General features: G+C 42.6%; 1 protein-coding gene across 1 annotated transcript in view; it reads left to right on the top strand.

Annotated features, from left to right (window-relative positions):
* The window catches only part of KCNJ8 (potassium inwardly-rectifying channel, subfamily J, member 8), a 7,466-nt gene extending 2,341 nt beyond the window's left edge, over window positions 1-5,125 (top strand). The window contains exon 3 of the mRNA XM_009332824.1: window positions 2,263-5,125. Coding sequence (XP_009331099.1) covers window positions 2,263-3,163 — 901 coding nt within the window. The 3' untranslated portion in view covers window positions 3,164-5,125. The remainder of the gene's footprint in view (window positions 1-2,262) is intronic.
* The last annotated feature ends 8,118 nt before the right edge of the window (window positions 5,126-13,243 follow it).

Genomic DNA, 13,243 nt, shown 5'->3' with positions numbered 1-13,243 from the left:
AGGATGGCTGCTAACCTCCACTGCAAGGACAGCTTGGAGGGGTGTGAAAAAGCGGAGCAGATGAACCGGTGTAACTTTCTGGTTTAGCCCATGACAAAGAACACACGTCACTCCCTCGTGCAAGTAGCTGGGGTGGTTCAGCCAAGAGCTGCTCAAGTGTCCATGTCCAAGCCATGGAAAATCTTTATTCTTCACAGTGAGATACTTCATCTTGTTAAATATGGCTACTGCTTTGGATAAGTTGTGAAACAGCAATATGATTGCTGACATTTTTAAGAATGGTGAGTTCTTGGATGTAAAATATATTTAATATTGCAATGATATGTATGCCAAAATAATGGCAAATATTTTTTAACCTACTTTCTTGAGACTTAGGCCCACAGATATTTCAGGAGAGCTTTCTTGGGTAGGTGCCATTACAGATCTACGGGAAACCTGGTTTTTGGAAATTTTAACCAGTGCCTAGAACTTGCACAGCACTTTAATTTTTCAAAGTACTGCAGAACTTTCTAAGTCTCGCAGCTCTTTGCCACACAAAGCAAGCATTATCCAAAGAGGAAAACTGTTACACAGCTCTAAAGGGAAGGACCTGGGAATAGTGTGATTTGGAGTTTCTGGCTCCCTCATCGCATGGTCAAAACGCTGTACAAACTTGCTGCTTCAGTTACTTCCACTGTAGAAAGATGGATTCTCTTCTCTTCTCTTTTTTTTTTTTTTTTTTTAAGGAGTACTGTTAAGGGAAATCAGAATCTTTACTCCACAGAGCTTTAAGTTGAGTTAAGCTGAATTAAGTTTAAACCAGCAGCTTCATTCTGCATGTAACTGAATATTCATGAACATAAGAAATCATTCCATGAATTCTATTAATTAACTCCTTCATCCCTGATTTCTTCAGAGTGAAATGCAAAAATAAACCCCTCAATACAAGGGAGCCTGCCAAAGATTAAAAAAATAGAAAAGGCAAAAAAAAAAAGACAAAGTTCTTTCAAAGATATCTCTGCAGACACTGGCTGGTTTTCTGAAAGGTGAACTTTCTCATTCTACAGAAAATTATCCCTGATATTGCCTGTGCTATTTTAATGTCTCCTCATGACCCCAGCTTCACTGAAAATATGGTTAGGGGAAAAAAAAAAGTTATTTAAAAGCAGATTCATTGAAAAGCAAACCAAAACCAATGAATGATTTAGAACCATCTTCATGGACAGGACATATATTTTCCACAGGTAAAGCCATGCTGAGCATGGTAATGCTTCAAATGTTGGTGGATTGCATTGTGTTAAAAGGGTGACTATGATATTAGTTCATATGAGACCCAATGTGCTGCATGTCTACCAGATAAACCCCAGGGTACTGATTTAGGGCATAAGAGATGATGGTGAAGGATGTATCTGGTTATAAAAGGAAATGAAAGACCCTGGTGTACACAGGGAATATGGCATTGTGGACTACTATAAATGTATTGGGAAAGTGTGTGGACAGCATCCTCTGTCCAGCACTATAGCATATTAAGGATGTTTAACTTAACCCACATTTCTACAGCCCACTCCTGTGTTGAAATTTACCAGCTAGTCTTGCCATGGCAGTGAGCTAAACCCAAACCCTGGGTCATAGCGTCGTCCTCCTGCCGGGGTGTGCAGAGGGGACCGTGGAGGCCACTGGCCTCTCTCTGCAGCCTGATCCTGCGGGCTCAGTCACAAGGCAAGCAAGGGTTTGGGAAGTGTCACAAATCTGGGGGCGTCCCCTTTCCCTCCAGGAAATCCTGCTAAAGGGGGTCACGGCTTAGGTAGCATGAGTGAAATGCTGCGATTTTCCCCATTTCCTTCCCCTGCACAGGATGGTGGAAGAATCTCAGTGTGCCAGCTGATTGCTCACTATTGCCAAAACCACCACTCTCCACCAAGAGCTTCATGGGATGGAGAAGGTGGAAAGCCCAGGTGTTACAGCACTGTCGACTTACACAGTGGGTAGCATGTGTTCCTGAACAGAGGATCTAGTGAGCTTCTCAGGGACACCTAGTGTTACAGACGGTCTTTTAGGAATTCAGGCTCTGAGGTCTTCCCTGTCACCATCAGATCCTGCACTGATCATACAAAAACAGAGTCACCGAGCATGCGGTGCTTTTGCTGGTGTTAACAGAAGGCTTAAGTGTACCAGGACTGTACAAATAGGTCCTTAAGTTTGTTTCTAGAAAGTATGTGTTAATAGCTTCTCAATTTGTGTTCAATGTCCTTAGAGTTAACTTTGTGCAATCTTCTTCTCCAGGTCTTTCACTTCCGCTTTCCTCTTCTCCATTGAAGTTCAGGTGACCATTGGTTTTGGGGGCAGGATGATGACAGAGGAATGTCCCTTGGCCATCACGGTCTTGATCCTGCAGAACATTGTGGGTCTGATCATCAATGCTGTCATGCTGGGCTGCATATTCATGAAAACCGCACAAGCTCACAGGCGGGCTGAGACCTTGATTTTCAGCCGGCAGGCGGTAATTGCAGTTCGAAATGGCAAACTTTGCTTCATGTTTCGAGTGGGAGACCTGAGGAAGAGCATGATCATTAGCGCCTCAGTGAGAATCCAGGTTGTGAGGAAGACTACGACCCCTGAAGGAGAAGTCATACCCATTCACCAAGTAGATATCCCTGTGGATAACCCCATTGAAAGCAACAATATCTTCCTCGTGGCTCCCTTAATCATTTGTCATGTCATAGACAAGCGGAGTCCTCTTTATGATATCTCCGCTGCTGACCTGGCGCTCCAGGACCTGGAGCTCATCGTGATACTTGAAGGAGTCGTAGAAACGACTGGCATCACGACGCAGGCGAGAACCTCCTACATAGCAGAGGAGATCCTGTGGGGTCATCGTTTTGTGCCCATCGTCACCGAAGAGGAAGGCGTGTACGCAGTCGACTACTCCAAGTTTGGCAACACCATCAAAGTGGCAGCACCACGCTGCAGCGCTCGAGAGCTCGACGAGAAGCCGTCCATTCTCATCCAGACCTTGCAGAAGAGTGAGCTGTCCCACCAAAACTCTCTGCGGAAACGCAACTCCATGAGGAGAAACAACTCCATTCGGAGGAGCAACTCCATGCGGAGAACGAACCCCTCCCTCATCGTGCCCAAAGTGCAGTTTATCACGCCTGAGGGGAACCAGAGTGCTTCAGAAACGTGATACACAGCTCTGTGCGAGGTCAGTGGGCTTCAGAAGGAGAAGGCACCCATGGTGTTTTGTTTAAATTTTCTCTTACTTAAGAAAATGAGAACATGATGCAGAAAAGAACCGTGCAAGAACTATTTATTCTATTACTTACTGAAAGCACCACCTAATGGCATTAGGAAACACTTTAGCACTTAGTGTATGAATTAATTAAAAATGGCACGTACACTAAAGAAAACACAGTTCACTCATGTAATATAATGTGTATTTATACTTGGTTTAATGGCATGCTAATTTTTTTAATCTTATTTTTCCTATCCAGGGTCTCTTTCTTATCTTTTTCTGCTGGCTGTCACAAAATGTGGGTTTTTTTCTATGTAAGTGGGTTACCCCCCTGCAGGCAGAAGTGAGTGCTTTTTCAAAGCTGCTGCATACAACAGCTCCCACAGATTTTGTGCAGGATATTTGGATATCGATCTTTTTGGGGTGAATTCCTTGTTCTGTTGAAAGGAGTAGATAAATTCCTCAATGATTTCACTGGAGAAGAGCCAGGATTTTACCTTCAGTTTTTCAGATCTTCTCTCCGTTGGCTTATGGCAAAGGCATTTTGAGAGCAAGTTCAGGTCAGCTGAAGTGACCTGACCACCCCAGAGGAAAACTGGTGGCGTTCAGCGCAGCACCGGCAGAAGAACCAGTGAAACGGCACGGCCTCTTGCAGAGCACTGCTCTTCTTCTCAGGGTGAGATACTCCACTGCGGGACAGCGTACATCTGTAACGTAGCTGTAGCCCAAGCTGAGAAACTCAAGTCCTCTCAGCTGTCACCTGAGCATCCATTTCACTGAAATTATTCAAGTTGAAAAAAGCACATGCCTCTTTAACATCCTCTTCATGTCAGTGGAGGACCAAATCCTGGTGTTTTTTTCTCTTATAGATTCATACACTGAAGGCAACAAGTGTACTTCCTTCACTTACAGTATTTTTTGTAGGATTAAGTCTGTTTGCTTCAGCAGAAGGTTACTTTTTGCTGGTGGGAATTCACGAATGGGAATGAGAGGGAACCATACCAATAATATTAAAGATAGTATTTTCAAAACTGTCCGAATAATTTTCAGGGGGACTTGGGTGCTGCTGCTGAATTACCATCAGTGCTTCACCTATGTTTTTAAATGACAATGGCATTGAGAATTGGTGGTAAGCAGCTCTTCTCTTAAAATTCAAATGGGCATTTGTTATCTAGAGCCTTCCCAAAAATGTCATCACAATTTTTTCTACAAGAATAAATAAATGTTTGACAACTAATTATAGCACATTTGATAATGCTAAATTGATGCATGCTTTTTTCCTCTGTGAATAAGAAGTATAATTATGGACAAATTCCAGTTCAAATTTCTTATAGGAGTTGCCTTATTATGTCTGTGGCTCAAGAGAAGTACTATCACTGTGCTGATTCTCCGAGCCACTCAACCACGTAAATACTTTTATAATTTTAAATATTTGCTTATTCCTATCAGGTAAAATAGTCAAAAGCAATGGTGGATTCTCATTCTCTTTGGAATCAGTTCATCAGCACTTGTATGGACGGTTTGCACGCTTTGTGTGGTGTTGGGGGGTGGCATGGAGGGGCATTGCTCTGTAGCGTAGGCTCCCTACATTTGGAGCAGGTGCTCTTCAGAAAATAAACACTCGCAAAATACTTTGTCTGAAGCAGTAGCGGAAACCGAAGTTTCTGCTAAAAGCATTCATTCCCTGGCCTGCCCCTTAATGTTCTGGGAGGATGGATGGTGAACATCTGGAGACATTAATCTGTCCATTGTGTGTCCAAACAACGAACATCTGTAGCTTCCAAGAAGAGTCATAGCGAAGTATATACAATTTGTCTCTGGCACCCATTTCCAGGGCTGTGAATTTCTTTGAGGCTGTCTGTTTGATAAATGGTTAAGTCAGATGCTGTACAAAACCAAATTTTCTACAAAATAAAAAAGTGACAATAATGATTATTTCTTTCCCTTTTTTTCTTCGTGTTCTCCATTCATTCTTCTATACTTTTAGTCTTTCTTGTATCCCAGCCTTTTCCATGGTCCTTTTGAGCAATAATTTGATATTATCTGAATACTGTCTCAGTATTTCGGCTGAGATTTTTTTTACCCACAAGCATTTTCTCATTTTCTCCTTAAGTACAGTCTTCCTTCCAATTTTTATTTCGCCTTCATGTCTCTCTCTGCTTTACACCTAATGTACTCTCTTTCCTGTAAGGTTATTACAGGGATATTGGTATTTTGAGGTAACACTAAGGCACGTCAGTCACATGCAAGGATGCTGAACAGACACACAAGGCAGACCCTTGTGTCATGCACGTCATGTTCATATGTGCTGTGCTCCTGCTCCTTGCAGGAAATCCCTTAGTGCAAAGCCCCTTTCTTGAGCAAGTTTTGCAGTCCTGGAAGAAGCCGGCAGCAGAAGCAGCTGGGGTAAGCCACCCAGCTGGCCGTGGAGAGAGGTGGGGATGTTTTGGGGCTGGGAGCTGCGTTCCTCACTGAAGGACAGGTTTCAGACCCAGCTTTGCAACATTGTGCCTGCCGAGAGGGGATGAGCTGGCAGCACCACGGTTCAATATGTTTAATTATTTATTCTTCCTGGCAACGTTATCAGATTAAAAGGGCATCATTTTAAATCTGAAGTTTTCTGTGTTTAAAGTACACTGTCAAGAATGACAGTTGAGATTTCTACCAAATACTGCTGACAGTTCATGCTGGTATTTACCCATCCATCCCTCTCATTGATAATAAGTTAGAAAATTAGAAGTAATAATGTATAAGCATCATCTGACTGCCATCCCTTCGCGCTTATTTGTGTCCCTACGATTCCCATCCCCCTATAATATGGTGTAACTGGAACTGCGTTATTCGACATCGCTTATTCCGTGCATTTAATATGCTTTGGCTCTGTGAACAGCCTACCAGGCAGATGTCAATGTCACTGGTGTAGCCTTCTGTGGGGAGCAAAACTATTTCCTGAGAGTAGAAAAGTGATTATAAAGTCCTTCCAGGACAGGCGTAATATCTGGAACTGCAATTTATTTTTTCTTTCTAGCCTTAACTTAAAGAATTTCTCTATTTTAAACAGAAAAATGGCAGTGAGACTCTTTGTCCTCTCTTTGGATACCCAGAAGATTCAGAGTTACCGTGGAGGGGACGTAGAGAGCAAACAAACACACAGACGCTTACTGGGGATATAAAGCTTAATGCTCCAGGGTTGAAGCCAACCTCTGAGTAATAGGATTTGGAGGAAATTTTCCCTGTTGGCAGGTTATTCTGTAGCTGTCACCTTCAGGATTTCTTGCGCTCTCTTTCGAAACATCTGCTGCAAGCCAGGAACAGAGGCAGGACCCCGGCATGGGCGCACCCTGAGTCGGGCGGGTAAATCAGGTCACTGCAGGAGGGCTGTCAAACTGCAAACACAAGGGCTCTTCCTTTCCTCCCGCCCAGAGCGATGCCATCAAAACCTGCAGAGAAGCCAGCCACTGGAGACCCCCAGCTGCAGCCAAGGCTTACCAGGATGTGCAACATACGGTCATTGAGTGCTGCCCAGAGCCCAAAAAGTCTGGCTCCAGGGAGGAGCCCTCAGCGCCCATGGCACGGAGGAGAGTGCTGCCAAACCAGACAGGGCTCGATGTGGGGTTTGGGGCTGCCTGCTGGAGGGGGTAACTTGGCTAAGCGGGGCTGCCGGGGTGGTCTGCACTGGAAGCAAGGCAGCAGGGTTGCCCTTCAAGCCTAGGCTGGACCAGGGCTGCTGAAGATACAAGCAGGATAGGCACCTAAGCATTAAAAGCTAATGGAAGTGGGATCATGACTCAACGAGCAATAACTGGGTGTATTTTGGATGCCCTGGGGCACCCTATCTGGCCCCCACAGCTGCTCAGACGGCCACTGGTCTCCCGTCAGGGCATGACACTCCTGCCCACTCAAAGCACCCCTCTTTGGCACCCTCCAGTGCACCCAGCTGCATCCTGCTCTGCGTACAAAACCCCCCTAAAGCCTGCTGCAGGCCACGCTTTGAACCTCTCCGTAACACTTGGTATCACTGTGGCCTTGTAAAACGATCCCCCTCCTGAGTATTGCTTCACAGGCACATGTTGCACCACAGCAGTTTGCCCTTGTGAATACAACTGCTTGGCTCCATCCACAGAAGGGTTAACCCAAGCTTTCTGGGATACGCAAGACATTATCCAGCAAGAGAGCAAGAAGTATATTCAGATTTAGTTAATACCCATGTATGCAATAGAACTTTACCCTAATGCCATGTCTTACTGTAGTCCATTGGGTCATTTCAGAGGCACAAGACTCGACTTACCTCACAGCCATCTTGAATGTATTTCACAAAAGCACGCGCATTTATCTATATTGCATAAAGTTCAGGCAAGGAATCATACTTTTACTTTTCCATCTGGAAAGCAGTATGTGTACACCATTCTTGCTGACTGAAAAAACATGGCTAATTCTGCATATCTTTTCTTCCTTTACAAACTAAGATTGAGGACATTTTGTGAAACCAGTTTCCAAGCTCTCCAGTGATTATTATTAGCAAATGCTTGTTGTTGCAGGCTGAAAAAGTAATTAGTCCAAGACCAGAAAGGAACTTTGGCTGGAGAAAAAAAACATTAGATATTATATGATGAAAGGAACAAAGCTTTCATTATGTTTGACAAATTATATTCTCTGCGTAGCCTGATATTTTCAAAACACTGGTGGGGGTTTGGAAGGCACTGTCAAGCAATAAATCATGTCCTGCTAGACTCTGATTTTGTGCTGTGCTACTAGTAGCAACAGGGTTTTGTAGCCCCAGCACGGCATCCTACAAGTGTGCATCAGCCTGGTCCCCGCATGCTTGCAGTCACCAAACACAATGCTGGGGATCCGCGGTGAGCTGGGTGGTGGCTGACTCCAGGAGCTGTGGTCACCAGACTCTATTGGGAGTGATACTGGGTTGGGGCTGAAGGCAGCACGGACCCTGGTGTCAGTGCCCTGGGTTGGTGACTTGTCCCCAGGAGTAGACTGGGAAGCGGTGTGGCCTCCCAGGTGCTTTGGACAATGTCCTTCACAGGAAGGCGTCGTTCTTCATGTCAAGCTGATGGGGGACACTCTTGCTGTGTGTGATGGATGGCAGCGAAATACAAAATGATGGAGTAAATTCCCATTTCTCTAAACCTGATTTCCTGGTCTGTTTGCTTGCATAGCCAGGTGAGAGTTAAATTTTTCTCCCCCAAATGCTTATGTTAAAATATATTTTCCAATAAGTGTGTTTACATCACATCCAGACTAATCTAAGCTGATAGGCAAGAATTTCTAATAGCCCTAGCGTATTAATAATGCTTCTCAGCCCTATCTCTCTGAATTATGTTTCCTACTTCCCCCTAAGAATTCTTTGAACTTGAAAAAAGAAAAAAGATTTCTCATGTGATAACTGGACAGTAAAGATAAAATATGTTCCCACATTCCCTTATTGGACAGTGTAGAGGGATTTAGCCCATAGAGACGAGATCAGTGCTGTCCAAGAGAAACAGCCACTGAGATTGAGGCATTCACAGTCAGGACACATCACCAAGGGGCTTGGATTAAAAGAAATGTTTAAAAATACTAAGTATTCAGTAGATTTCTGGCTGAGAACTCTCCTTTTAGACCACTGATGAGTTATCGGTTAACAGTGAAGGGAATATGCTAGGACCATCAAGACATACTACAATGTAAGAAAGACAAAAAACATGCATTCAAGGAAAACATTGTCCATACTTTAGTTATTGCTACCAGTACTTTCAACATTTAGGTTGTTAAAAATTCAAAGAGGCAAACAAAAAAGTGATAAATTCTCTCTTCACCTTTAACAAAGGTTTAACACATGATTTTTTTTACTTCTACTCTGAAAAAGTGTTGATCCAACTGAAGACATTACTTCTGTCCACAAACATGCTGTAGTTTTCTGGAGGATACGTGTTAGTCTCAACACACTTTTCTGGGCTCAGTGCAGGAGTAGCTGTGCATGATGTCATGGCCTGTGCTTCTCAGGAGGTCAGACAGGATGATCTAATGGTCCCTTCTGCACTCCAAATTTATGAATAGGGAGGGCTAATGAGTCTTGGTCAAGAGAAAGGCTTCTTCTGATTAAAAGTCTTAAATTAAGCTCCCACTGAGGAAACAAACATTGGGGAAAAAAAAAAAACGGGGTTAGGCATCCCCAGATTGTTGATTTATTTTGACAAATGCATTTCAGTGCTAATTACGGATCCTTTAAACAGTACTGACAAATGTCCCTGGGGATAATTTGTAAAAATTAGGGTATCTTATCGTTACAGGAGTTTACTTTGCTTCCTACTGTTGTTAAATTTTGGCTTAGTAGCAAGGATGAGAAAGCCAGCTTCTGTGTGGGCCAAAGTGAAATTATATTTCTTGGTTTTATGGTCTGAGGTCTACTGCAAAGATCATTAAATTGAGGAATGGCACTGGAGTGACTGCAAAGGGCTGTTGCGGTTTGGGGCTCAGTGTCTTCCTCACCCAGGGAACACCACTGCTCTCCTCAAGCACTATTTTTGTAACCACAATAGCCACGAAAATTGATTGCATCCTTCCATGGCCCAGCCTCATTATCCTTCAGGGTATCTTTTTTGATGTTAGGTCTTTTATTCTGGGTGATCCGGGTTGATCTGTCAAAAAGGGGTTGCTTCTGCTGACTGTCATGGTTTTCAGATTCAGTCAAGGCCAGGACATAAAGCAAAACTGAAGGGTTGCAACACCCAGTAAAAGAAACTCTGCTGAGTTTGAGCGAGAGCAAGTGATAATTGTTAGCCCCTTGGGTGGTCAGCTTTGCGTCTCATAGCATTTCAAAAATATATCAAATAATAAAAGATGTTCTATGCTCATCCTTAGCTAGCGTTTTAAATTATGTTATAAACAGATACTATTCCTGGCCAATCAGATTAAATTGCTTGTGATGTGCTATTTTTTCCATATACAAAATCTCACCATATTCTCTAAATCTTTTGTGTTAAATTAAGACAGTAATAAGATTTCTAAACTGAAGCTCTCCTTATAGTCAGCCCCTTTGTATTGTCTATACATCAACATGAAAAATGGAATACAAGTCTGAATGTGCTTCTTGAAATATTTAGTTTAACCTAATTTTAAAGACACGCGTATCCTTCAGTTTATATTGGTATTAAGTATGTCATTATCAGTCATGGTTTTTTTTCCTTCAGGGACAATAATCTGTTCAAATATCAATTCAGATATTCTGGTTAAAGATAAAAAGTCACAGGCAATGAGCAAAGAATAAGTTTACATTTTGATCAACTGCTTGAATACAACAAAATTGCTTATGATGTTGCATCATGTCTCTGTGAAGGTTTGTAGTAGACTGTGTGACTGAGGCCAAGTTTTTCAGTGTGTCCTTTTTCAGGGATTAAAAAAATAAAGCCCTCCACAATCCAATTTATTATGGTACGTCTTCAGGAATGATTCCAAGAAAACATATAGTTGGGCATGACTACATTTACTACTGAGGTCCAGCTCAGTACTACACTCCAACTTGTGCTTGATTTTGAAGGACAGTTGTCCCATCACTGAGTGCATAAGGCTACGTCCAATATTAAAACTGTTTATTTTTTGCTTGGGTAACAAAGTTTCACCAGTTTCACTGGGGCCAGACAATCCCTGCAAAAGCATTAATGTGGAATGAGAGGTTGCCACCCTTCCCTTCAGGGCATGGGCGTGATAACATTGACCGAACTGCATGTTGTATATCTACACCCTTACTTTCTGTAGGCCAGGGTTAACTCACACAGGACTTCAAGTTAATGCTCGAGTGCTTTGTTCAGTCACAGCCTAAGTTATGAACGCCAGGATGATAGAGAAAAGCTACATATGTCACCCATAAGACATTCACAGAATAAAACCAGGAGTAGTAAGATGACCACGTAAGGCCACAAAGCAGCTGCCACCGGTGGAGCCACATGACCCTTACTTGTGCCCCTTCTGTCAATGAAGAATCCAGGCAAAATGGGCCATCTTCCTTTTTTTTTTCCCTTGCTTCAGTCCTAACAAGTGTTTCACCCCTTTTTAATTAAACTTGGAAACAGTGCAACCCAAATCATACATAAACCTCTGAAACATTTCATCACAGTAGTTTACAACCTCTCATGTTTATAAGTAATGGAAAATCCTACGTTTAAAATGCAAAGGGCTATGCTGTGCATTACTGTCAGGGGGAGTTGGAGAAGGTCCAGGACTAATGTACTTCAGTCATATCAATTACTAGAGTGAAGGCACAAAACCAGAGAAATGAGCAGTTAAGATGACTAAAATAAAGATTTCCTGACTATGCACTGAATGCTCAGTGGAACAGTTTTCAAAGCAGAGGTGACAGAAACTTTACTGATGGAGATGTTTAAAGTGAGACCATACACAGATATGTACAAGCAAAATAATTTAGCATGGAAACATGTAGACTAAGTCAACCATATCTTACTCATTTCAGATGTCAACATCTGAACACTGCCATCTCACTCACTGAGAGGCTGCTAGCAATGTCCACAAAATAGAAAGACCATCTTAAGTAGGCAGCCACACCTTGCACAGTGCTTGCAATTCACTGCAAATCACACAGATAGCAACTGGTGATAACTCCTTATGTCTTTCCAACATAATACATCTATGTTTATTAATACATTCTTTCCTATTCCACTTCAAGCACAGGACTATTAATTCATCAGTAAATTCCTTAAACTTAAATTCTCCTTGTGTACATTATCAAATCAAAGGAGAAAAGCTTGTTTAACTTGGTATTTATATAAATAGGGGTGTGGGTATATATATATATATATATATATATATATATAAATTTATATAAAGAGGTAAGTGTTTGCACTGCCAGGTTTGACGGTAGGGATTCTCCAGGTTATTGTTACTTTGGTTTTCCAGCCAAAAGATTCCATTTAAAGCTTAGTCTTTGGCCACACACACACAAATTGTATATATATGTCATGTCTCAGAGACCCCCTCATGTGCTTTAGGGAGGAAAAGACTATCACTGTGATGGACTTCTCTCCCATCCAAGGGCCTCAACTAACCGCATTGAGCTTTGAGCAAAGCTACCAGATCCATCTGTTCTGGCAGACATCAAGGAAGGTCCAACACAGCAGAAGACGCGTTTTTTGTTTGGGAGAACAGGCTGTGAAGAGGGAATTTTCATCCTTATTAGGGCAACCTAGCAGTGATTAATGTGACATGATGTCACAGGAGAAACACTGCTTTGAGTCTGATTTTTGTTTGTAACTCTTTGCAACGTGTTGGTTTAGATTTCTGTCAACTGTCTCAGAGAGTTTCACATGACCACTTTCCTCTTTGAAGTTTTCAACTTGACTTAGATATGTATGCAGTGGTGGAGGAAGGCTGGTATATGCCAGCGTGGCATCTGGACAGAAAATGGGGCAGGATAGTTACAAAAAGAAGCTTATTTTCCTTTCCCCATTAGGCTTTCCAGACATTTCGTATGGGTACTTTAGAAATGTCATTTGGAGCATTACACAGGGGAAACAAACTGTAATGGAAAAATGTGTGCATGTAGAAGTATGTGTGTGCAAACACACGTGCAAAGATCATTTATGTTTTGTTCCTGAACTTTTTTGTGAAAAAGGAAGGGTTGTTTTAGTAGAAACAGATTTCAGACCTCCCTTTGAAAAACTTGCCCGTAGTAATTTGGCGCATGAAATCATCAAGAGGCTGTGGAAGTTCAACTCAGTAAAATTGCTGTACATACGGACCCATCTGTCCAACCGCATCAGTCATGGCATGCACACAAAAGAGGGTACAAATGTACCTTCCAAGGGGTGAAATATTTATTAGCAAAGACACGGCAGGCTTACCAAATGGTTTCATTCAGAGATCTGAGTTTTTAAAGGCTAACACTTACTCTCCATACCCACTCATGGCCCCAGGGAGCTCCACAAGCGCTCACAGCCACAGATGATGCCATATGGGGAGCTGCACACATCGTGCAGGACATGCGCTTTCAGTCATGAAAAGCGGTAGCGACCACACAGCTACGTG

This window comes from Pygoscelis adeliae, unplaced genomic scaffold (assembly GCF_000699105.1).
Source record: "Pygoscelis adeliae isolate BGI_AS28 unplaced genomic scaffold, ASM69910v1 Scaffold38, whole genome shotgun sequence".
Lineage (NCBI taxonomy): Eukaryota > Metazoa > Chordata > Aves > Sphenisciformes > Spheniscidae > Pygoscelis > Pygoscelis adeliae.
This window is presented reverse-complemented; position numbering and strand designations above follow the sequence as displayed.